General features: G+C 39.9%; 1 protein-coding gene across 1 annotated transcript in view; it reads left to right on the top strand.

Annotated features, from left to right (window-relative positions):
* The first annotated feature begins 6895 nt into the window (after positions 1-6895).
* The window catches only part of LOC139744977 (dimethylglycine dehydrogenase, mitochondrial-like), a 62823-nt gene continuing 44390 nt past the window's right edge, over positions 6896-25328 (top strand). The window contains exons 1-2 of the mRNA XM_071655386.1: positions 6896-6999; positions 9316-9484. Coding sequence (XP_071511487.1) covers positions 9425-9484 — 60 coding nt within the window. The 5' untranslated portion in view covers positions 6896-6999; positions 9316-9424. The remainder of the gene's footprint in view (positions 7000-9315; positions 9485-25328) is intronic.

Raw genomic sequence — 25328 nt, 5'->3', positions numbered from 1 at the left:
TCAATTCATGTGCCTATTTCTCCACAATGATCAAACATTAGTCTAGACCCTCACACACAAATTTTGCAATTGTTTATAGCAACATTATACACGGCCGGCGCCACGTTTACAAAAGTGGGGGGGGGGGGGGGGGAGGAGGAGGGGCCCACTTCCGGGTTTCATCAGCTATATTCAAGGTTTCATTCTATTTCTATCATAATGCCACTTACGGGTAAGAAAAAAGAGTGGAGGAGCCCAAAGTGATGACACCGTACACTGCAAAAAGTCCGGTGTTAAATAGTGAACACCGAGCTGGTGTTAAATTTTCGGTGCTCATTTATGGTGTTGAATTAACACCTCCGGGTGTCATTTCCAAATATAAAACTGTTTTTTTGAAGAGTTTCTTAGTAACTACACTTCTTGTTGATTTTTAATTTAAACAAGACGATCAAGAATTTTACATTAAAATACAAGATTTTTGAAAAAATGTGAAAATAGATTTACACCACAGTAACACCAGCTGGTGTGGTCTCTTATTGAAGCTGGACGGGTGTTAAACCATTGATATTAACACCAACAAATATCAAATCAACACCATGTGGTGTCATTTTTGAATTAACACCAGTATAGTGTCAAAATAACACCAGGTACAGTGTCAAATTAACACCACGAAGTGTCAGGTGAACACTTTTCAACACCATCACAGTGCATTTTCTACACCTGTGGGCATGTGGTCCTCTATTGAAGTTTGATCGGTGTTAGATTCAACACCCATGGTGTTAAATCTAACGTGGGGGGCGAGACCCCCCCCCCCCCCCCCCCGGTTCCGCCGGTCCTGTCATGTAAGATGTTGATTATGGGGATACATTTTCCTTGAAGTATACAATTTGAAGTATTCAAAATACGATTATCAGTTATTTACTGATCTCCCCTCCTGTAATAGTTAATGTATATAGATATTTAATAGTGCTGAACTATAGGAAGCGATATAGGTTCGGAGGTTTAAGCCTATATACATAAAAACAAACAAACAAACAAACAAACTTGAAAGGGACCGATCCGATATCTTAGATATCAGATCAGTCCCTTTCTAGCTTCATCTTCGAGTGAAAGGGCAATTGCTACAATCAAAATAACAGTAAAAACTACTGAAAAGGCAAATAATAAAGAAAGTTTCAAAAATTTCCCGCCATAGAATTGACAAAGGACACCTGTGAGAATAGTTGATGCTCCTCATTCTGCATCCGGCTGTGTTTTTAAAGGTAACTATATACTTCATTTGCCAGCCGATAGCTGGTAGTTAGTTTCCAAAACCAAACGCGTTTAGTCCCTGCTCGGCTCTATTTGAGAATCCCCGTAATGAATGTGTACAGTTTTATCACTGATCTCTATAATTATGTCAGTAAGTATGATAATCTCAACTGATGGATCGTGGAGCAGACCGTTACCAATGAGTGTGATATGCTTGATGCACATGATTTTTGCTGACTAGTGCTATATGCACGGTACCTCAGTGGGCAGTGAATGAAATGTGGTCACCCATCGACCCCCGCGTTATCCTCTGATCGGGCCTCGGGCATACAATTACCCCACTCCTTCCCCTTACCTTAATCCTAATCCTGAACCCCGTATCCGGGTAATTACCCCGAGAGGGCAATTACCCCCCGGCTAAATACTGGTTAGTGGTAAGCTTAGAGTAACAATTAGGGTTAGGGTTAGGGTTAGGGTTAGGAGTTTGAGTTAGGGATAGGATTAGGTTCAGGATTAGGATTAGGATTAGGGCCAGGGGAAGGGTGCGGGGTAATTGCCCAGGGGGTAATTGCCCTAGACCCCCTGAACCCAATTCTAACCCTAACCCAAACTCTAACCCTAAAACTAACCCTAACTATAAACTTTACTTTAACATTATCACTAACCAGTGTTTAGCCGGTGGTAATTGTCCTCGCGGGGGTAATTAGGGAGCTTTAGATTTGCCGCGCGGACGTTTGAGACGACGCTGGAGCTGGACGTTTTCCTCTTCCCTGCGTTGCGTTGAAAAGTACCTTTAGATTACGCTGATCACGCATCCTATAAAGAAATAGAATGGCTGTCCCATAAAAAAATGATCAGTGCATGAAAAAGCTCTCTACGTCGTGAATTGAGCGGACGTAGAAATAGCCCAGAACGCGTATTGAAAAACTCAGACGACGCGAGTTCTAAATAGATCGATTTGATGCGCGTTTTTGCCATGTTTTTTATTTTCTCTGAACGTCCCCGTCGCGAAAATTTAAAGCACCCTTTTGCCTGGTACGCCTCGGATTAGCAGTTTTTCTGCTGCTTGCGCAGAGTAAAAACCTCATCATAACACTAGCGCAGAACTGTACTCAGTATAGTTTTATCTAAAACCTGTTACTGAGTATCAGACGTTACCGACTTTTGCAACACATGGCGTTCCATACATTATCTTGTGCACTCCGTTGAATGAACGGGGGCTCACCTATTCCGACTATCTGATTGGCTTAACCCCGTGAGAAGCAATCCCCGCCCACCGCACTGCAATAAATCTGTGCCCCTTTACCTAGTCTACAACAATACAGACCAATTTTGCCTGTTAAATAATACCGGTACTAAACCTCCCCGTCCTGGGGCCGCGGAATCATCCAGGGGGTTTGGCTGAAAAACAAACCACCACAAACAAATAAAAAACAAACAAATACTGGTAACAAACCAGAAAACACAAGAAAACCCATGACTCTCCAGAGTTCGACCCCGGATATCTTTCTGGGGTGGATTGGTCGGGGAGGGACCCAACCAACTCCGAGAACCTGGCCGTGCTTGAGAAAGAGAACCCCCCTCCACATAACACACACACACACACACACACACACACACACACATACTTTTTTTTTTCTCAACGATGTTTATTCTGTTCCATTCAAAGTAATAAAAAAATAACAATTTTCGTTTGCTACAATTGAAATGACGAAAATATACATTTGTGATCATGATAGCAAATTTGCTATTGCTGTACATAATGACATAACAAAAATTACATTTTCATGAACAATTATCAATTTACATACAGTCACTTCCCCTATGCTCTCAAAAAAATTGCTTGAATTTAACAGTGATAATTCAATTCTTCTAGCATTAATCTTAATAATCATCCAAATGAATTATGCAGCAAAATTATACAGTAATAAATAATGGAACCATATTATTTATCAACCAATACCCGCCCACCTACTAACTCATATCCCTTCCTGAGTCCCTATGACCACCCCCACCAGTTCCCTCCCTTCCTGTTTCCTCCCCCACCCCTATCTGTACACATGCAACACACAAACACACACAAACACACCCATACACACACACACATAACACATGCACCTAATTTGGTTAACTGCTCTTGCCTACACATCACAATATAGTAAATATAGTTATATAATCAGCCCGCCAACAGGCTGACAACACACACACATACACACACACACATACACACACACACACACACACACACACACACACACACACACACACACACACACACACACACACACACACACATGTTACACAATGACTACTCGTATTCTGTGGCCACTGCCGTTGGCCTTTTACAATTCCCGGGGGTTGTTTCACAAAGCTGTTCTTAAAGTTACGAAGGACTTAAGACTGGTGATCAGTTCTTGTGCTGAATTATTCAAAAGTATAGCACATTATGGACTGATCACCAGTCGTTCTTAAGTCCTTCGTAACTTTAAGAACAGCTTTGTGAAACACCCCCTAGGTCATATTGCAGCAGATCAAATTTTGGAGTTGATCATTTAGGTCAGTATAACAAACTTTAAAGAATCTTGTCAGTTTACACTTATGAATTCTTGATTTTCGCCTGTACTTTCGATCAAAATTATATAACAAGACTACGAGATTATATATTTTCATTTAAAGAACCAAACATAATACAGACTGAAGATAATATATTCCTATTTTCAATGATTATGCTATCACATGGATTGAGGGGACCCTCAGGCTATTGAAAACCAAGACTTATAGTGCCCATTCTTGTTCTTTTCCTTGTTCTTTTCCTTTTTTTCTTTTTGTTTTTGCTTGAAGAGCAAAACTCAGCATATATTATTGATTCAGCATGTCTATCATTTAATTCGTATACTTCGGGTTTGATATCAATGATCAAACTCTTCAGGATGGTCAGCACTCCATAGGACAGCAGGGGCGGATCCAGGAATTCTGTTAAGGGGGGGGGGGCGTGACTAATATTTCTGATGCCACTTCCGGGTTTCATTAATTCATTGTTTTTCTTTTTATATCTTTTGTTTTTTACGAAAAAATAAAGGGGGGGGGAGGGGGAGGGGCGTGCGCCGGTTGCGCCCCCCTCTGGATCCGCCACTGGGACAGGCAATGCATTCGCGCGCTGGACAGCAGACGATGTCCTCATCCATCCTCTGCACGGGCAACCGGGCGAAACGGGGCGAGAAAAATGCTCTATAACAGGCCTTTCCCCCTGTTTATCCTCGATCTGCCTTGCAAAATATCATGTCGTATAATGCATTAAAACTAATTGCCAAATTTGTTAATGCTAATTCTTTTCTTTAGAAAATGTGATGTTTATTCGTGTTTTCAGGCTCCCTGTGCATAGCAACATAAGCCTCATGTTGATTTGGATGAAACTCTGCTAACTTAGGCTAATAAAAAGTTGCCTAAGGTTGTCAAGGTGGCAACCAAGCTAAACTCTCGAGTTGGTTGATAGGCCCTACCCGTCTAGAGTACGAGTCAACAACGACGACGACGACGAACACGACTACAAACTAACATGATTGTTGTACTTAAACAATTAACTTTTCAAGATCACCCAGGACTATCTCAAGAGCTATACTCTGCAGTGTTGCAAAGGAATTGTGTCAAGCACTGATTTGTGATGCGAAGTGAAGTAAGCTTATTCCACCTTTGCATAACGTTTCAGTGGAAATAGTTGGTATAAGATCAAGGCCCATGGAAAGCCTCCCCCCCACGTAGTTCCTGCAACTGTTTAATACTTGTCATAGAACATCGTGAAACCTGTAAACATTAAAAAAATCGAGGATTTTTTTTCCTCTCTCTCTCGCCCACATCGTAGGCACACCCTAGGATCATTCGTTTACTTTCATTCACTTTGATTATCAATCTATTCATGTGATCTGAAGATAGTACTAGGTGTTACAAAAAACATTTCCCACTTTTGCTCCTTAATAGTTCAAAAACTGTATGTCAGATAACACTGATATTAATATGAGCAGAAGCTGAATAGTGTAAAATTTTGTCGGAGGTAATTTAGAAATGATAGCATAAATCAGTTTCATTAAATTCAAGTTTATTTTCAAGTTAGGTTTCAGATTTCGCTCTGATTTCAACCCTCTGTACAAAAATAAAAAAGTTTTACACAGGGGTCAATGTGTGTAGGCCTATGGGAGTGTGTGGGTAACGTCCCGACAATGGTCCTGAACAATGGCCAGGATTGGGCTTGGAATGCATACTCATGAGAAATTTAGTCTTTATTCATCCTGAAATGTAGTGCATGCAAGCACATGAAAACATGTGCTTATTTATTTTTTTTTTTTATGTGCATACATTTTACCCTTTGCCATGAATTCAGACTAGCAGTGCCCAGGGCAATCCAGGATGAATACTAGTAAGCATTCAAGTGCCTGAAATGGAGCAAGAGTCCGGAAGGCTAGTCAACAGAGCTCTTGAAAGGTGGTATTCGTGGCATTCATGTCTACTTTTCAAGGTCATTGTAAGCACACACTCACATACACATCATTGGTTCTTATGTAAAGTTCAATTCTGTACAGAGGGTTCAAATTTGACCAAAGTCTGGAACTTAACTTTAGAATTAATCATGGATTTAACAAAACTGATTCATGCTCTCATATTCAAATCACCTCCAACTTAATTGTACACTATTCAGCTATTACTCATATGAATGACAGTGTTACCTGATGTATAGTTTTCGAACTATTAAGGATCAAAAGTGGAAAATGTTTTTTTTTTTGTAACACCTAGTAGAAACAAGCTGAGAGACAAGGTGACAGAAGCAAAACATTTTGCAACCCCCCCCCCAAAAAAAAAATGGTAGGTCTATTTTTTACGACATTGCAACAGCTTGGTTAAAATGTCCTTTCTCTGTCACCGTTCTGCTCGAACTCTTGAAATAGTTTACACAGTATCATGTATCATGTTTTTGCATGAGCATGTACTTGACCATAATGTCATGTTGACCATACTGTACACCTGCACTGCCATGTGGCTCCTTGCATAAACCAAGGAGCTATATGTGTATATAGCTCCTTGCATTAACGTACCTTTGCGGGTGCCTGGACAGCAGCCGACTCATATGCCATGGATGTGTTTTCAGTGTATCTCGGGTCTGGAAGTGTCAGAACTACGAGGGGCGGGGCTTCAAAGACCCTTCACACTGGCCGCCATCATCCACGATGTGGTTTCCAGTGAGGAGAAAAATCGCGGGTCGCTAGAATTCACATCTTGAGTCGGCCCACGCCATGCGCCATAATTGTGTGTGTGTGTTGGATGTAATATTCGGGCAGCCGAATGTCAACCGACCAGGAATTCTCCGGAAACTAGGCCTCTGTATCTGATCTGTTTGTGCTGTGTGTTTGTGTTCATACTGTTCTTTCATATGCAGACGTCATGCATATAGCAGACGACGGTCTGTTGTTGTAACATTCGACCCTTTGGAGTGAGCATCTACTAAGTAGTTACGTGTCGTCAGTGACCCCTCTTTCATCTCTGCCACATGTAAACAAGCAAGCAGAACTGACTGTGTTTCTCAATATCGATACGATTACGTCGAGTAGTGAAAGCGAAGCAGAAAATGGCGTTTCGCATGATAGAATATGGCATTCACAGGACTGTTGGTCTATCTCAAACCCTCCGAGTCCGAGGTCCATGCCGGCGGGGGCTGGCAGCGGTAAACTGCGCTAGGCCGTTCTCGGGAAGCAACAGACATTCTAACGATACAAAGACATCGTGAGTAGGACGTCTGTTGAATGCGAAATAATTATATTATAATTATAATCGTATAGTCGAGAGCCTCTTCGTCATGTTCGAAAAGTATTTGCAGCTCTCAGGCTCTGGACTCGTGCGATAATCGTGATAATATGACTGTTCTTTTGTATAGGAGTCCTTTGCCACTTGGACTTGTCATGCTCAATTGTCTCCACCGCGGAAGTACGATCATGATAGATTATTAACGTGGGTACTACAGTATGACATAAGTATGTCCGCAGTGGACTATAACCATCCATGCCATATGTCGGCCCTATCCATCTTGCGTAATTGCGACAATCTCCAGTCGGAGAAACAACCGTCCAGCACAAACACATGACAGTCTAAACTCTAACTATAAATTAAGCTGTGTACCAACCATCATAGCGAGTAGGGCCCTAATTAATATGCAATGGAGAAGAAAGAAAAATGTAGACCCTTTCCAGAATACATTACATGCCTGGTTGCAGAGGGTTCTACCTGTGGGGATGGTCTACTACAGTATAACCACATGATCATGATGATAGTACAACACATGTTATGAATGAATGTTTATGAGTGTTTATGGATGATTCAAAAAATTTAATCAATTATTAATTTGAAGCCACGATGGCCTGATGTAGGCATATTTGGAATTGGATACAACCAAGCAGAGGTTTCCCACAGAAGTTGATGTACTTTAAACTGCTACCAGCCCAAACACAAAGTGCAGTTTACAACTGTACTGTACATTTAAGGGAGTGCCCCAGGGTTAACGTATCTTGCTTCTAGTGTCTACTTTAAGAGAGGAATGTTCAGTTTCACATGATTGTTCATAATTTGGCCAATTGCAGTGTACTTTGCCTGCATATGAATATTATTTTGTGGACGAGTGTATCAAAGTTGTAGAGTAGCTCAACTGGACCAGTGAGCTATATAATTGTGTTTATTCATTAATTGTCTGGTGTGCGTTGTCCTATGTGTGTGTATTGTCATTGTGTGTCATGTGTTGTGCGCCATTGTCTTGTGTTGCGCATAAACTTTTAGTTTACATTTTCAGCTTCTTCTTGAAAACCCCATGATGGATTTTCACCAAACTTAGCAGGAAGCATCTCAATATAGGGGATAGGATCAAATCATTCAAGTGGGCACAATCCCCCCCCCCCCCCCAAGGGATAAGCTAAGTTAGTGTGGTGAGTAAGTAGATTGGTGACTGGTTTGATCCAGGGATGGCCATTGTGGGGGGAGGGGGTGAGGTGGACTAAATTAGGGCCTAATTCTCATATTTTCATCTTTTACATACGATGTTCAAATTGTTCAATAACTTTGGCAGACATTATCACCAGGGTATATAAATGTCAGTTTATATAACAAATGGGCATCATGTATCCCCATCCCCCACCCCCCTCCTTTTGGGACACATGATGCGAGGAGAATGTATAAACAAACAAACAAAAAAAAGAACGAAAATCTAACAAACAATGAACAAAGCAACCAACTTCAAAACTAGAAATACTCCATGTAACTACATTAGTGAATGTAGATACTTTCTGGGTTTTTAATGGTAGATGTGTCTTGTGTTATCAAAGATACAATAGTCTCCCATGACATTTGTATTCTTTGAAGTTTTTAACTTCTTGAATGATGAGCTTTTAACTTTAGATTACGACACATATCTGCATTAGAAATGTCTTGTGCATGCAGCCAATGTGATTTGTAACCTGGTCCTGTACCTCAAGGTTCGAGAGAGAGCAACAGACTACAGAGATGGAGAGAGAGAGAGCGTGAAAACAAAGAGATGAAAGGAGAGGCATTACTGAGTGTTTTCTGAATGCTCTTGTAGATAACGATGGATGTATTTATATATACATCGTTGCTCTGTCATCCGGCCAATTATGTGTGGGTTAGTTTTAGTCTTCATCAGAATGAGTGCCATATTTTTCTATTTGTTATTTACCGGTAATTCATTCATTGTCTCAACTATCCCATGCCAAGAATGGTTGGTCCCTGCGCAGAGTTTTCAGTGTGGATGATGCTGGTAACACTGCTAGTAGAGGAAAATCTGCATCACAATTTGCATGGCTGCACACTATCTCATTTTTCTACTGGTCTAACCTGTCTGTCGGACCAGTAGGTACCCAGTTTTTCCTCTTTTTTTGGAATTTTATTACACTGGTCTATTCCTGAAAAAAAAAAGGACTGGTCCGACAGTGATTTTTTTCTGGTCCTGGACTGTCAGACCAGTGCCATTGTGAAGCATTGCAAATTGTATTGCAAAAAAATGTTTTTTCTAAATACAATGTATCTTGTAATCCACAGAGCCACATCAGGTAGCTTGAACAAGAGATGGAAGGACAAAGCAGAAACCTTGATCATTGGGGGTGGGGCTGTAGGTACAGCCATTGCCTACAACCTGGCCAAGGCTGGTATGAAGGACGTGGTGCTGCTGGAAAAGACAGAACTCACTGCAGGATCAACTTGGCACGCTGTGAGTCAGTTCAACAAATGAATATTTATATTATATTGGATGGCTATGAATGGGATACTATACAAATGATGCACGCCTCGTGCATGTTTCACAATTGTAAATACCCTCGAGTGCACTATACGCCTACACTAACGCCACGAAATAATCCTGTGCATCATTTGTTTTATAAAATGGGTAGAAAATTTGAAAACTAACAGCGTTTTTCACGTACCTTTGTGGGTCAAGACGTCCGAAGATGTTTGTCCCAAACATTTACGCACGTCGCACTCGGAAGTCCCGCACATATAAGTATGATTTGGGTTTCCGGACACTTAAGTTCCCGCATGAAAACTTACTTATTTTACATAGAATATGCACCCTTTACCTTAAAGACTTGATATAGACTCCTCATATAGGCCTACTAGACAACATACTTTGAAAACGGCGTGAGAATTAACCTGCTAAATCGTTGGATTTACCCTTTAAAGTGACTCCATGTACGCGTCCGGTCCCACAACGCTTGGTCTACTGTACTGTACGTATTATACGTACACCACACATGTTATGCACAAGGGAAGAAAGGCCGGCGGCCGGCAGCCCGAACTAGAAGTTGTTTACAGGATTGACAGTGCGTATGCATGCAATTCAAAGGAGCCGCCGCGCGCACAGACGATCGGCAATAGGATTTAACACGCAGTGCAGTGGGACTGAGTAACCAAAGCACATGTCACTCATTTCAGCGCTTCCTATTGGCTACATTCTTGAACCCATTTTATAACAGGGAATATTGCACAAGTTAGGGCCAATATTGCACGAATCGAAGATGAGTGCAATATTGACTCTTAACGAGTGCAATATTCCGTGGCATTCCATGAATCAAGGCCATCCAAATCTATACAATCAAGTAGAGCAACCATGAACTGCACAAAATTACCCGGCTTCTACTTGTCTTTGAAGTTGACTCGGCAGTCCCATCCCAGCGCTGAAAAGGGGAAGACCCTAAAACTGCGTATGAAACAAACAACCAGCGAGATGTTTGTGCGCTTGTGAAAATGTAACAAAATGACGCGCACTAGTAGTAAGCGTTTGCGCATTCAGCAAGCACTCACGCAAAACGAGACAGAATTGAATATGATGTGATCTTGAACGGCAAGTAACAATGGTAGCCTATGGGGAATTAATATGTTGGTCTATGTGATTCGTTCAATATGCTGTGATACTGAACAGTAAAAATTGAGCGGACTGCAATACGTGTTTTTAATGCGCCGCTAAAATGTCCTATATAGATGATAATTTATATTATTCAAGTGTTGATGTTTGGCTATAGGGGAGCCACACCCTGAGTTCAAGGTTAGGGTACCTTGAGGAAAACAGTAAGGCCAAACAAATGAGAACAGTAATAGCTTAACTTGTACATTACATTAGATTAAAAATCAAAAAGCTGTAGGGTGTTTTGTAATTTTTGTCGAGCCCACCGGAGGTGCGGGGAGACTAAGGGATCGCCTGCGGCGTCTGTCCGTCCGTCTGTCCGTCCGTCCGTCGTCCGTCCGTCTGTCCGTCGTCCGTCCGTCTGTCCGTAACGCTATAAAAACTTCAATAACTCTTTACTCTGAGCTTCAATTGCAATCAAACTTCGAGGGAAGAGGGGTCATACAAAGTTTCACATTTTACCATATATGAAGGTCACCTCAAGGTCAAAGATCACAGGCAGGGGTCAATGAACTTTTAGAGCCCAATGTTAAGTTTTTATGGCGCATTTCTATTATGGGTCATAACTTTTGATCCATAACTCCATTTGTGACCAAACTTGGATTGTAGATGTCCCTTGGGGTGTGGATGGTCACCACAAGGTCAAAGATCACAGGCAGGGGTCAACGAACTTTTAGAGCCCAATGTTTATATGGTGCATTTCTATTATGGGTCATAACTTTTGATCCATAACTCCATTTGTGACCAAACTTGGATGGTAGATGTCCCTTGCGGAATGGATGGTCACCACAAGGTCAAAGGTTACAGGCAGGGGTCAACAAACTTTTAGAGCCCAATGTTAAGTTTTTATGGCGCGTTTCTATTATGGGTCATAACTTTTGATCCATAGGTCCGTTTGTTACCAAACTTGGATGGTAGATGTCTCTTGGGGAGTGGATGGTCACCACAAGGTCAAAGGTCACAGGCAGGGGTCAACAAACTTTTAGAGCCCAATGTTAAGTTTTTATGGCGCGTTTCTATCATGGGTCATAACTTTTGATCCATAGGTCCGTTTGTTACCAAACTTGGATGGTAGATCGTTATGTCTCTTGGGGAGTGGATGGTCACCACGAGGTCAAAGGTCACAGGCAGGGGTCAACGAACTTTAAGGGCTCAATGTTAAGTTTTTATGGCACGTTTCTTTTTTGCCATAAATTTTTACTCTTTTATATCTCTTTTTATCTGTTATATCTCTTTTTTTTATCTGTTATATCCCATTCGCATACAATTTCTTGTACGCGAATGGGCGAGACACATTATGGCACTTGCCTTGTTGTTAATTTTGGCAAACTAAATCACATTAATTTTCATATGTCACTGAGAGTAATGTAATCATAATGATATTTGATCCCTGAATTCATGAAATGTTCACTCTGTGTTTCATAGTTTGTCATCCTCAAAGTTGTACAAGGATTTGAGTTTCTGAGTACTGTAAAACATGATATATTCGCGGCATGAAATTTTCGCGAATTGGAGCCCACAGCCTTTTTCGTGGGATGAAATTTTCGCGAATTGCTACTGGTGTTCAATGCATGTAGTGTAGACAAAAGCGTTCGCGTGCATATTAATTTCGCGAATTTTGGCGCTCGCGAAATTCGCGAAATTAAAATGCACGCGAAAATTCCTCGTTTTACTGTATTACATTTTCCCTGTTAGTGATGGGCGCACACTACCTGTATTCGTAATTTCCATTTCGTAGTGATGGAAAGAGATGTACATTGTAGCCTCAGAGAGACTGGGGCCCAATTTAGCGAAAGATGTTGGGATAGCAACTCTCACTAGAATGGCAACTTCTCTTAGCAACAGCCAATGAGGAAGCAGGATTCTTGTCATTACCATGATGTTTACCATTGCATGAAGAGTTGCTATACATTGTATTATGTAAAATTCTTATGAAATGGGGCTCAGAATGTTGTTTTTGAATGACAATTGTTGACTATGACAGTAGAAGCAAATGTTTTGTGAGGAAACTTTTTGCTGAAAAAAAGAAGAAAATATTCTGAAGTTACACTATGACTGACATTGAATATACCATGCAGTTGATTAATTCATGTGGTATTATCCTGGATATAATGTCAGAAGTAACTGCTGCATGAGCGATGTCGTCCTCCAAAATTCTCATTATATGATGTATGGGCGTTATATAAACCACTTCAAATTATTCTTCCAGCCTGAATGCCAAGGATATATCAAAACCTCACATAAAAATATGCTGTATAGTAAGGAAATGATGATGTGGGTACCACTTCATAAGATTATTGTACCAGTGTATTCTTACAAGGCCATTCCATGTCTCGGTGTCCTCTTATTGATTATTGTAGAACATTGTATAGATGATGACTGGCGGGGGAGGGAACATACCATGTTCCACCCGAAGGGTTTGAAATGCTATTGAGGGACTTATAGCCTCCCTCAATAGCATTTCAAACCCTGAGGGTGGAACGTTTGGTACATGTTCCTGACAACAAAAGTCATCATCTGTTATATTGTATGGGTTAGTCAAATAGGTCAACGTCAACGTAACCATCCACCAGCACAACACTCGATCGCTCGCGCAGAGCCAAATTCACTGTGCGCGCAGTCCTAGGACTTCTGTCATTTGTTACGTGAAAATGTTTTCCCATGGGAGAACATTATAAAGAATACACATGTTCGCCCATGGGCGAACATAACGAATGTGCCTCCATCACGTGACTGTGTTTAGCCAATCACTAACCGGTATTTGACTAACCCATTTAATATTGTAACATATGATCTTGCAAGAATTTTATGTGTGACAGGGGTTATAATTTTTTTCTTATCTGTGTATCCTCTGAAGGTCACAAAGTTAATTGTGCTTTTCTCTAACATATCCTCCCATTAATTATTCTGCTCAAGGTACAGCTCGGACAAAGTTCATCATTCAAAGCTTTCATTCAATTTTTCATCATTTTATTGTATCTATTTTTATAGTCGTGCAGCTATGTCATAAAGATAACTTTTTGTGCCTCAGCCTGGCTCACACCTTTGCGGTTTTAGCTGCATTCTTACAGCTGCATTAGCCAAACGCATGCCATAAAGCAGCCTAATGCAGCGCTCCGCGGCAAAATATTCCGTAGCAGTCACATTGTTGCGTTGTAGCTTTTATGTTCCTTACAAAATGATTGCCTACTGTTGCGTTCGATTGCTTTTCACCTCACTCCAGCTCGCTATTGCTCGTAACATTGCAATTCAATCCGAAGACTGCTTGCCGCGTTGCGCTTGTACCTTGTTCGCGGTTCGCCACTCGTTCGTTGCTCGCTGGCATCTTGCACTAACTCGCAAGCAGCTCGCATTAACTTGTTTCTCCTGGTTTTACTGCTCAACCACTCGCTTTAACTCGACTGCTGCTCGCTCCTGCTCGTTCCGCTGCATATTATTTCGCCCTGCTGCGTACAAGCTCATAGAGAGTTCGCACGGGTAGGCACTATATACGTTTTTGACATTTTGTGGTGGGGGGGGGGGGGCGCAAGGAACTTTTTGGTTCAAATTCTTTCAAAATCACCAAATTAGGTAGGTCTACACACGTTGCCCAAACCATACTATTTCGATTTTTGATGGCTGCCAAGAAGGGCGCCCTCTGGGACTGTCAGATTGGTCAAATCCAATATGGCCGCCATCTGAAATTCAAAAGTCACTTGGATGTAGAAAAAGGTAAACATTTTACAATCATTTTCAAAATCTGTATTGAAGGTTTTCTGGGTCAATGAATTTGATTCTGATGTTGTTTTCATCGTCTGAAGTCAAGTTTTTCTTATAAGGTCACCCTAAATATCACTTGAGGGTCAAGACATTATTTTCATAACAGGTTATTTCAAAATGGTTTGCCTATGGTCACTATAGCAGGAATGACAACCTTGCTAATATACCTGCAGTTGTTGAGGACAGAACAGAGCATATTTCTGGTGTAAAAAAGAAACAAACAGACAAAATTGATTTTATGCAATACCTATGTGTGGCAATACAATTCGAGAAAAACTGGAATTTCCACAAAAACCTGCAGTAATATGTGGGTACTCAGAGGTGTTTTTGAAAAATGTTTTAATCAGATGTTGCTGAAAGAACACAATCATTACAAAAGCCTCATGATTTGATAAGCATGTTGTTTTTCTTCTGTCAACTAAGTGAATTCTAATTAAATCTAACTAGATTTTGTATCACAAATATATACACAGTCATGGCGAGCTATTGTAAAAGCGAGCAGCATCAAACAGGAACAAGGAGGAACGAGGTAAGGCGAGGAGGAACGAGGGGGAGCAAGCGACGGACGAGCTAGGCTCGCAATGTAGCGAGCTACATATGCAATGGTCCTTGCTAATGCGAGCAGAGTACTAGGAATAGCGTGTAGTGATGCGAGCTAAAGCAAGGTAATGCGAACTAAAGCGAGGTAAGTCGAGGTGAAGCGAGCAGGTATCGCAACCATATGCAGTGAAACGCAGTTCAAAGTAAAGCTGCATTTGCCAGCGTTACGCAGTTCGCCCTAGCTCGTCGCTCGTCCTTGCTCGCATTAGCTGGTTGCCACTTGTCTTGGCTCGAATAGATTTTGATCTTGCGTTCAATTGCGGATGTTTGAAAAATTTTCAAACTAGCAAGCTGGAATGCAAAGCCTCTGCTTTATTCTGCGTATTGACCTTGTGTTAACTTGTTTCATTGTGTAGTGCTGCGTTAGGCTGCGTTAGACTGCGTTAGACTGCGTTCGGGCAATGCGCAGCTGAACGCAAGCTCAAAACGCAAAGGTGTGAGCCAGGCTTAGAGGTTGCCAGGAACGTTACCTTTTGGGGTTGTCCATCCATCCACCCCACAAATTGTTTAATCCTGATTTCAGAAAAAAGCCTTCAACATTCTTGAGTGATGAGTTTTTCATGATTTTTTGATTGGCCGGGCTATACTGAATTAGGTGTAAATGTGCTGATTCGATTTTGGGCAAAAGCCCTCTCAAGGTCAAAGGTCACTAAACTTTGGCAGATATATATTTTTTTCGAGCAGGGGACTATGAAACGGGCTCCGTACGTGTGTGTGTCCGTCCGTGCGTCCGTGCGTCCGTCCGTGTGTCCGTCCGTGTGTGCGTCCGTGTGTGATCAAAATGTTCAAAATGCTACTCCTTCGCCATTTCTAACCCGATTTTGATTCTGTTTGCTTTATATGATAGCACTACATGGGAGCTTTGAAACTTCTATACAGAATTTCAATTGTGACCTTTGACCTTGACCTTTGACCTATATTGTACATTTTGCTTCAAAATGCTACTCCTTCGCCATTTCTAACCCGATTTTGATTCCGTTTGCTTTATATGATGGCACTAGGTGAGGGCTTCAAAACTTCTACACAGAATTTTGACCTTTGACTTCTTTGACCTTTGACCTTGATTTTTGACCTATATTGTACATTTTGCTACAAAATGCTACTCCTTCGCCATTTGTAACCCGATTTCAATTCCGTTTGCTTTAAGTGATGGCACTAGGTGAGGGCTTCAAAACTTCTACACAGAATTTTGACCTTTGACTTCTTTGACCTTCGACCTTGATTTTTGACCTATATTGTACATTGCCTACAAAATGCTACTCCGCCATTTCTAACCCGATTTTGATTCCGTTTGCTTTATGTGATGGCACTCGGTGAGGGCTTCAAAACTTCTACACAGAATTTTGACCTTTGACTTCTTTGACCTTTGACCTTGATTTTTGACCTATATTGTACATTTTGCTACAAAATGCTACTCCTTTGGGCCATTCTTAGTCACGTGTGTGACCAAAAATACAGCAAATTGGGAAAAGTATCTCATATAACTCTAAAGGCCTTACAGGTATACTAGTTGTTTGTGTGTATTTGACTTATGTATGTCAAAACCTATCAGGTGACAATTTGAAATGTTTTGTACATTTTGTTGATTAAGGGTCAGAGGTCAAATAAGGTCGGTCACGTGTGTGACCTCGCACGGAATGAGATTTTTCATGATCAAGACTTAACTTACAAACTCTGTGAATTCTTAAAAGCTAGAATGTTTATGATTCTAGCAGACATGCATTAGAGTTTTGTGAATAGGAAATGAGCCACAAATCGTATAAATCTATTACAGGTATTTGTTTATGTATTACTTTATGTGCTGATGTATGGTCACGTGTGTGACATTTGGGTGGTCACGTGTGTGACATGATACTGACCAAGAAAATCCAGGAACATTGCATGGTGAAAACCTGTGCTAAATTAGATCTAATAATTCATAGTTTCAGCTATCAATGGTTTTATCTGATGTTGAAATTTAGTCTAGCTGATTTTAGAAATAAAGACACAAGAAGGGACCTGAATTTTTTTAATTTTTTTTAAGTTCATTAAATGGTATAAAAAGCAGGCAGTTTCACATGATGTTTATGTTTACTGCAGAAATATGTGTATATGATACAATAATGAACATGCACATAGGTTGATTTTATGTGTTATGCTGTCTTTTACAAACCTGGCCATTTGTTATATATTTGATTGCATTGAATTATTGTGTGCATGTTCTAATAGTATGCAAAAATCAACACCCCACGTACAAACATGCACAAAATCATATAATCATTTTCTAACTCGATATTATGCCGTGTTTCATGCCAATCACAAGCAACCAGAATTCTTGGATTATAAACTTATATATAAATGTATTGACACACAAATGACTACTTTCATCTGATGTATGATATCAATCGACAGTGTAGTTTGATTATCAAAGTAAATTAGAAGTTGCAAGCAATCTCCCTTCCTTATTACTATAATAAAGAAGAACTTTGTTAATTCTCTCCTCACTCTTCTATCACATTTCTGATCAGACTCACATCAAACTGTTTGATTGACTTAATTATTTTGAACCTTGCTAATTCAATTTGCAATTATCCATCCTTGATTTTTTTAGAGATACTGATTTTTATTACTAAACAAATCTTTATTGGTACCGTACCTTGATATCATAAATCAAGCATCAGGTACTTTTTCCCATATCATTAACAGTTTGTATCATTTTTTAATAATGATGCTCTTTTTTTCAAATATCTTCATCAATTCTTTAATTGTTGAAATCAATTTGCTTGCAATTATTTGGATAGATGAAGTGCGGTTCCCATTTCTGGTATGTCTTCTAAAAGATGATCAAAGTTATAAAAAATTTTGTTGCTTAGTTGCTTACACATTTTGTGTATACACTGTACATGTCCGTCAGATGAGCAGCATGCAAACATGACTACAAAATTCTGTGCAGTTTAACTTAACTTCAAATGACAATGTTTGAATATGTCAAATGAATTCAGGGTAGAATAACCTGATAATGCTATATAACTACATGTTTGCATACATATCAGTCCTAATTCTTTTCAATGACATGACTGCTAGTCTTAAAAAAAAAGAAACATGCAATACACATGCACGTACGAAACATACAAGATCATTTATGTGGATATCGTAGATGAGACAACTCTTCATCAGATAAGTAATCACTATCATATGGTTTTTTTCTGTGTAACAAGAAATCAAATGTGAATATCTTTTGTTAGATAGTGACATATTGCAACACAATTGTCCAGCAGACTCCTCATCAGCTTGAATAGGAAGTTACAATTGTGCATCCTGGTAAAAGTGTCAAACTTGAGACCAAGAGCTGGACACTGCACTTATTACTCCATTGTTTTAAGGGTATCATTCTTGAAATAACTGTGTAGAGTGTACCACTGAATATGGGTACATTATTGTCATGAAAAAGGGCAACAATGTTCATTATTAAAGTGTACAAATGAATTGCTGGTCACACACGTGACCACACATAAGTCACACACGTGACCAGTGGTCACGTGTGTGACCAATTAATTTGCTTGTTATTAATTAAGTCTGATACTGAAGGATGCTTAAATTTGGTGGAAAGTAAGATACAATCAAACTAGCTTTTGACATGAAAAAGAAAGTTGATCATGACTCAGGTTTTTGATTAGCATAAACTCTTCCTGTTTTTTGGTCACGTGTGTGACATTTAGAGATAATTAACTTTGTATGTTAATTACTTCCTTATGATTTCATTATGTCTATCATTCTTAGGCTAGATATGTTCAATTACGTGGGGACAAACATATTTTTACCATATATCACAGAAAGGAAGTTAATAGACACATCTTTCCATCAGTCAAACAAAGGGCAAAAACGCTCCATATTCCCTGTATAATATATGCCTATGTAAATATATGCAAATTAGCACTACAAAGACCTCAATTTAAAAATAAAAATATAATTCATGCAACTTCAGACAGTGCTCTGTATGATAAATCAACTCAAAATTTCAGAGAACAAATTTCATTTTTTTGAAATTAGGTTCACTTTTCAAAGAATGGCCCCTTTGCCATTTGTAACCCGATTTTGATTCCGTTTGCTTTAAGTGATGGCACTAGGTGAGGGCTTCAAAACTTCTACACAGAATTTTGACCTTTGACTTCTTTGACCTTTGACCTTGATTTTTTTACCTATATTGTACATTTTGCTACAAAATGCTACTCCTTCGCCATTTCTAACCCGATTTTGATTCCGTTTGCTTTATGTGATGGCACTAGGTGAGGGCTTCAAAACTTCTACATAGAATTTTGACCTTTGACTTCTTTGACCTTTGACCTTCATCTTTTTACCTATATTGTACATTTTGCTACTAAATGCTACTTCCGGCAGGGACATATATTACGCACCGCGTAATTTCTACTTTTCCTTGTTTTAAAATGCTTCTGCTACGAAGTGTCGCTGGAGGCATTATGTTTTTGTTTTGTCCATCTGTAATCAATTTTGTGAACAGCGTAACTAAAAAACTATTTGAGGTATCCTAATGAAACTTGGCATGTATATGAGTGGACGAAGTTGTGCCTCTCAACTTTTGGGCACACAGCTTAAAGGCATAATTTACCATTAGCAGATGAAAAACAAAAAACAGCTTTAGTGCTTCAAAATAATTCTAAATTGTGAGTTATGGATAGAAACAGCCAAAATAAAAAATTGAATCAGTTTGATTATTGTTTATGTGAACAATAGTTATAATAAAAATGTTTCTTGACCAAACCGTCTACAGTTATGGTTTATTAAGAAACATAGTGATGTCTCGTTATATTTTAGGCTTTATAGCAAAATTTTCACATGGTAGGATGTTTTGTGATACAACTGACCTACACATATGCATCAATGTGATATCTCAAAATTTTTTTAAATCACTGCCCCAAAAGGTAAACTGTACCTTTAAGGTCAAAGGTCAAAAGTTCATGGTCAAATGCACACACTTTCACTATTTCCCCCATACATATGCAATGCCTGAAGGCAGGGCTGCACACTAACCCATTTTTTCTGCCGGTCCAACCTGTCTCTGTCGGACCGGTAAATGCCCCGTTTTACCATTTTTTGCCGGTCCGAACAGAAAATTTACCGGTCAACAACAACAACCTAAAAAAACATTAAATGACTTGCAAACTTATTTTCTTGTTTTTTTTATGGACGTACCCCCCCCCCCCCCATGTACATTTTACAGATTAATATATTTTTTAAAAACTTGCGATATCTATTGCACAAAAAAAAATAAAAAAGATAGGAAAAAATAGAATGTTTGTTTGTGAATTACAGTGTAAAAAATGAACAAAATCAGATTGTATCAAATGCGTTTGTGACTTTTTCTAAACATCGGCACACGAACTTGCTGCGTAACTTGCTCTTGGTGGTCAGTTGGATTGCGACGATTTAATGAATTATTTTAGCTGTGATATTTTCTGATGCACGCGCTACAAGGGGTTCTTTATATTTCTTCCGATAATCTATTCGCATTTGTGCATGCGTTCTTGAAAGGTACACGACATGCAGGGCCGAATTCGCGATCCTTTTTGCGCCCATTTCCACCTCAAATATTAGCGGGATTGTGAAGATTTCATAAATTACTTCGGCTGTAATATTTTCTGATGCAAGCGCCAAAAGTGGTTGAAAATGTGTCCTTTATTTTTTCCCGACAAACTCTTCGAATTTCGTAAGTACGTTCTTTAAAAAAAATGCACCACATGCCGACTTCATGATACTTTTTGCGCCTATTTCTACTTCAAATATCAGCGGGATTGTGACGATTTCATGAATCACTTTGGCTGTAATCTTTTATGATGCACGCGCCAAAAGGGGTTGAAAATGTGTCCTTTATTTTTTCCCAATAAACTCTTCGAATTTCGTAAGTGCGTTCTTACAGATGTTCCACACAGCCGAATTCATGATACTTTTTGCGCCTATTTCTACCTCAAATATCAGCGGAATTGTGGCGATTTCACGTATAACTTCGGATGTAACTTTTTGTGATGCACGCACCGGCAAGAATGGTTGAAAATGCGTTCTTTATTTTTCTCCCCATAATCTCTTCGCATTCCGTACATGCGTTCTACGACACGGCCGAATTCACGATCATTTTTGCGCCTATTTCTACCTCAAATATCAGCGGGATTGCGATGATTTCATGAATAACTTCGGCAGTAATCTTTTATGATAAACGCGCCAAAATGAGTTGAAAATATGTCCTTTATTTTTCCTGGATAAACTCTTCGCATTTCGTAATGCGTTCTAAACAGGATATATACGACACGGCCAAAAATCATGATTCTTTTTGCGCCTATTGTTTCCTCAAACGTCAACGGGATTGCGAAGATTTCATGAATTATTATTCGGCCGTAATCTTTATGATGCACGGGCCAAAAGGGGTTGAAAATGTGTCCTGTATTTTTCTCCCAATAATCTCTTCGCATTTCGTACATGCGTATACGACACGGCCGAATTCACGATCCTTTTATCTCCTATTTTTACATTAAATATCAGACGAATTGTGGCAATTTCATGAATTACTTCAGATGTAATCTTTTGTGATGCACGCACCAGCTAGAATGGTTGAAAATGCGTTCTTTATTTTTCTCCCCATAATCTCTTCGCATTCCGTACATGCGTTCTTGAAAGGTATACGACATGGCCGAGTTCACGATCCTTTTTGCGCCTATTTCTACCTCAAATATCAGTGGGATTGCGATGACTTCATGTATGACTTCGGATGCAATCTTTTATGATACACGCGCCAAAAGGGGTTGAAAATGTGTCCTTTATTTCTCCCCGATAAACTCTTCGCATTTTGTAAATGCGTTCTTAAAAGATACACGACACGGCCAAAAATCATGATTCTTTTGCGCCTATCGTTTCCTCAAACTTTAACGGGATTGAGATGATTTTATGAATTATCACTCGGCTCTATAATCTTTATGATGCACGGGCCAAAAGGGGTTGAAAATGTGTGCTGCATTTTTCACCCAATAATCACATCGCATTGCGTACATGCCTATACGACCGAATTCACGGTCCTTTTAGCGCCTATTTCTACATCAAATATCAGCGGGATTGCGATATGTCATTAATTATTTCGGCTGTAATCTTTTGTGATACATTCACCAGAAGGGTTGAAAATGCGTTCTTTATTTTTCTCCCGATAATTTCCTCGTATTTGGCGTTTTCAAAATTATACATTGCATGTAGGGCCGAATTCGACATTCTTTTTGCGCCTATTATTGTTTACTCAAATTCCAACGGGATTGCGAAATTTTCATGAATTACTATTCGGCTGTAATTTATATGATGCAAGCGCCAAAAGGGATGAAAATGTGTCCTTTATTTTTCTCCCGCTAATCTTTTCCCATTTCGTACATGCGTTCTTATTTACAAGGTATACGACACGGCCGAATTCACGATCCTTTTTGCGCCTATTTCTACCTCAAATATCAGCGGGATTGTGGCGATTTCATGAATTACTTCGGATGTAATCTTTTGTTATACACGCACCAGAAGGGTAAAATTGTCTTTTTAATATTTCTCCCGATAATCTCGTCGCATTTGTGTATGCATTTTTGATAACCAAGACGGCATGCAGGACTCAATTCAAGATCTTTTTTTTTTTTTTTTGCGCCTATTATTTCCTCAAATTTCAACGGGATTACGTTGATTTCATGAATTGTTATTCGGCTGTAATCGTTTATGATGCACTCACCAAAATGTGTCCTTTATTTTTTTTCTTTTTCTCCTCTATAATCTCTTCGCATTTCGTACATAATCTTTTGGAAAATACGACGCGGCGGTCGAATTCATGATCCTTTTTGGGACGATTTCTACCTGAAATATGTAAGCGGGACTGTCATGATTTCATGATTTTTTTTTCTCCCTAGTATTATCTCTTCACATTTTGTGCATGCGTTCTTAAAAAGTACACGGAAGGGCCGATTTCGTGATCCTTTTTGCGCCTATCTTCGTTATGAGAACATTCTAAGCAAAAGAAAATATTAATTTGTGAAATGACTGTGCAAAATGAAAATAAACGCAATCAGATCCGTTTACTGTATCGCTGAATATCGAATGTGTTTTTACTTTTTCTAAAAATCGACACAACTAAATTAGTTCTAACATAACTGCCACGCTGCTGCGAAGCCGGGATCGGATCGATCTTGCGCGTTAAAAAATCATGAGTAAAATGACCCAGAAATGCGTGCGCTTCTATCAATGTTTCTTGTCTGGCATGACCGCCGATCGCAAGCAAACGAGAAGCAGTTACACTGTACATGCTTTGCATCGTTTGCTTTGCATGTATTACATTGCATGGCAGTGCGTGAGCAGCGCCAAATGCGCAAGCGAGCGCGAATGTAACTGGTCGACTGCTAGTGCTCAAAACTACGTTTACTGTACAAATTGCACCGGTATATAGACATAAACGAAAACTTGCGTAAAGCTTGTTGAACAGTGCGATATCTTGCATTCTGTTTCTCCCTGATCGGGGCTGCTCTTTTCCTTTCTACTGACCCCACCAATGCTTTTTTTTTACTAGTCATGTCGGACCGGTAACTTGTGGATTTCCTGAAAAGTTACCGGTCCGACAGTGACTTTTACCGGTCTTTGACCGTCGGACCGGCGCCAGTGTGCAGCCCTGCTGAAGGTATTTTCTTGAAACTTGGTGTTAAACTACCAAGTAAAGATTCTTCAAAGAGAGTTTCGGGTTGCGGGGTCAAAGGTCAATAGCATAGTGAAAAATCGTATTAAAATTTCACTTTTTGTCCCAGCCGAATGAGTTCGAGCTGGGGACTATGAAACGGGCTCCGTACATGTGGGTGTCCGTGTGTGTTCGTGTGTCTGTCCGTGTGTGCATCTGTGTGTGATCAAAATCTTCAATTTGCTACTTCTCTGTCATTTATGAGCCGATTTTGATTCTGTTTGCTTTATATGATAGCACTACATGGGAGCTTTGAAATTTCTACACAGAATTTCAGTCGTGATCTTTGACCTTGACCTTTGACCTATATTGTACGTTTTTACTACAAAATGCTACTCCTTCGCCATTTCTAACCCGATTTCGCTTCCGTTTGCTTTATGTGATGGCACTAGGTGAGGGCTTCAAAACTGCTACACAGAATTTTGACCTTTGACTTCTTTGACCTTTGACCTTGATTTTTTGACCTGTATTGTACATTTTGCTACAAAATGCTACTTCCAGCGGGGACATATTATGCACCGCGTAATTTCTACTTTTTCTTGTTTCTCCATATCTCACAAATGGTTCAAGGTATCCTCATGGAACTTAGTACATTGTATTGTATATATATGCATGCACTGACTGGCAGTGATTATCTAGAAAATGTAGAGGTCATGGGTCAAAGGTTAGGGGTTCAAAAGGTCAAGGTCAACTCCTCAAAATTTCACTTTTTCTTTCTTATCTAGATGCAATGCCTGCAGGATTTTTCTTGAAACTTAGTGTACGGTATGCATGTATTACCCAATAGAGATTCTCTTGGAAGTTTCTTGCCATAAGTTCAAAGGTCAAGTGAAAGTGCTAAATTTTACTTCTTCCTCAAACTTATGAAAGGGTCTAAAGTCAAGTTAAGATCCTCAAATCCCCAAATACCTGCACTCTTAGACAATGTAGCCATTCATCTAATTTCAGCCTTACAGTCGTGGCGAGTGGTTTGTGCGGCACGGAGACGAACACAACACGCTGCCTCCCCGCATTCTGTATCAAATGTTGTGACACCAAATGAGAATCGTGCTGGCTCAAAGGGTCAGCGAACACACGCAGGGGTCTAAATCACCTGACCCAAAATGGCTGTCCGAGCCACGAGAGCTTCCGATCAGTGCCGAATGGACACACACTCACAGTGTGCATGCACATGAAGAGAGGCCAGAAGACGCATGGCTCTTTTGGCCTCTCTTCCAATCACTGCAGCTCGCGGTCACAATGTTTGTGTATGATGCATACACACACACACACATACACGTGTCGGTGGCAGCACTGTCCCACACATTAAATGGATAGCACTGCAGTCTGGCATTGCGCAATTGCATGCACAAATATCTTTCGTTTGGAAGAGTTACGCAATAACGTACATTAGGGGTGACGATCGCCCGACCTTAAACCTAGTTCAAGGAAAGTGAACATGCAACACATACATGTGTCAGTGGCAGCACTGTCCCACACATTAAATGGATAGCACTGCAGTCTGGCATTGCGCAATTGCATGCACAAATATCTTTCGTTCGGAAGAGTTACGCAATAACGTACATT

This window comes from Diadema antillarum, unplaced genomic scaffold, assembly GCF_040938485.1.
Source record: "Diadema antillarum isolate AM-2024a unplaced genomic scaffold, OU_Dant_1.0 seq00001224_RagTag, whole genome shotgun sequence".
Taxonomy (NCBI): Eukaryota; Metazoa; Echinodermata; class Echinoidea; order Diadematoida; family Diadematidae; genus Diadema; species Diadema antillarum.
Note: the sequence above shows the minus strand (reverse complement) of the source record. Positions and strands in the feature narration are given on the sequence as shown.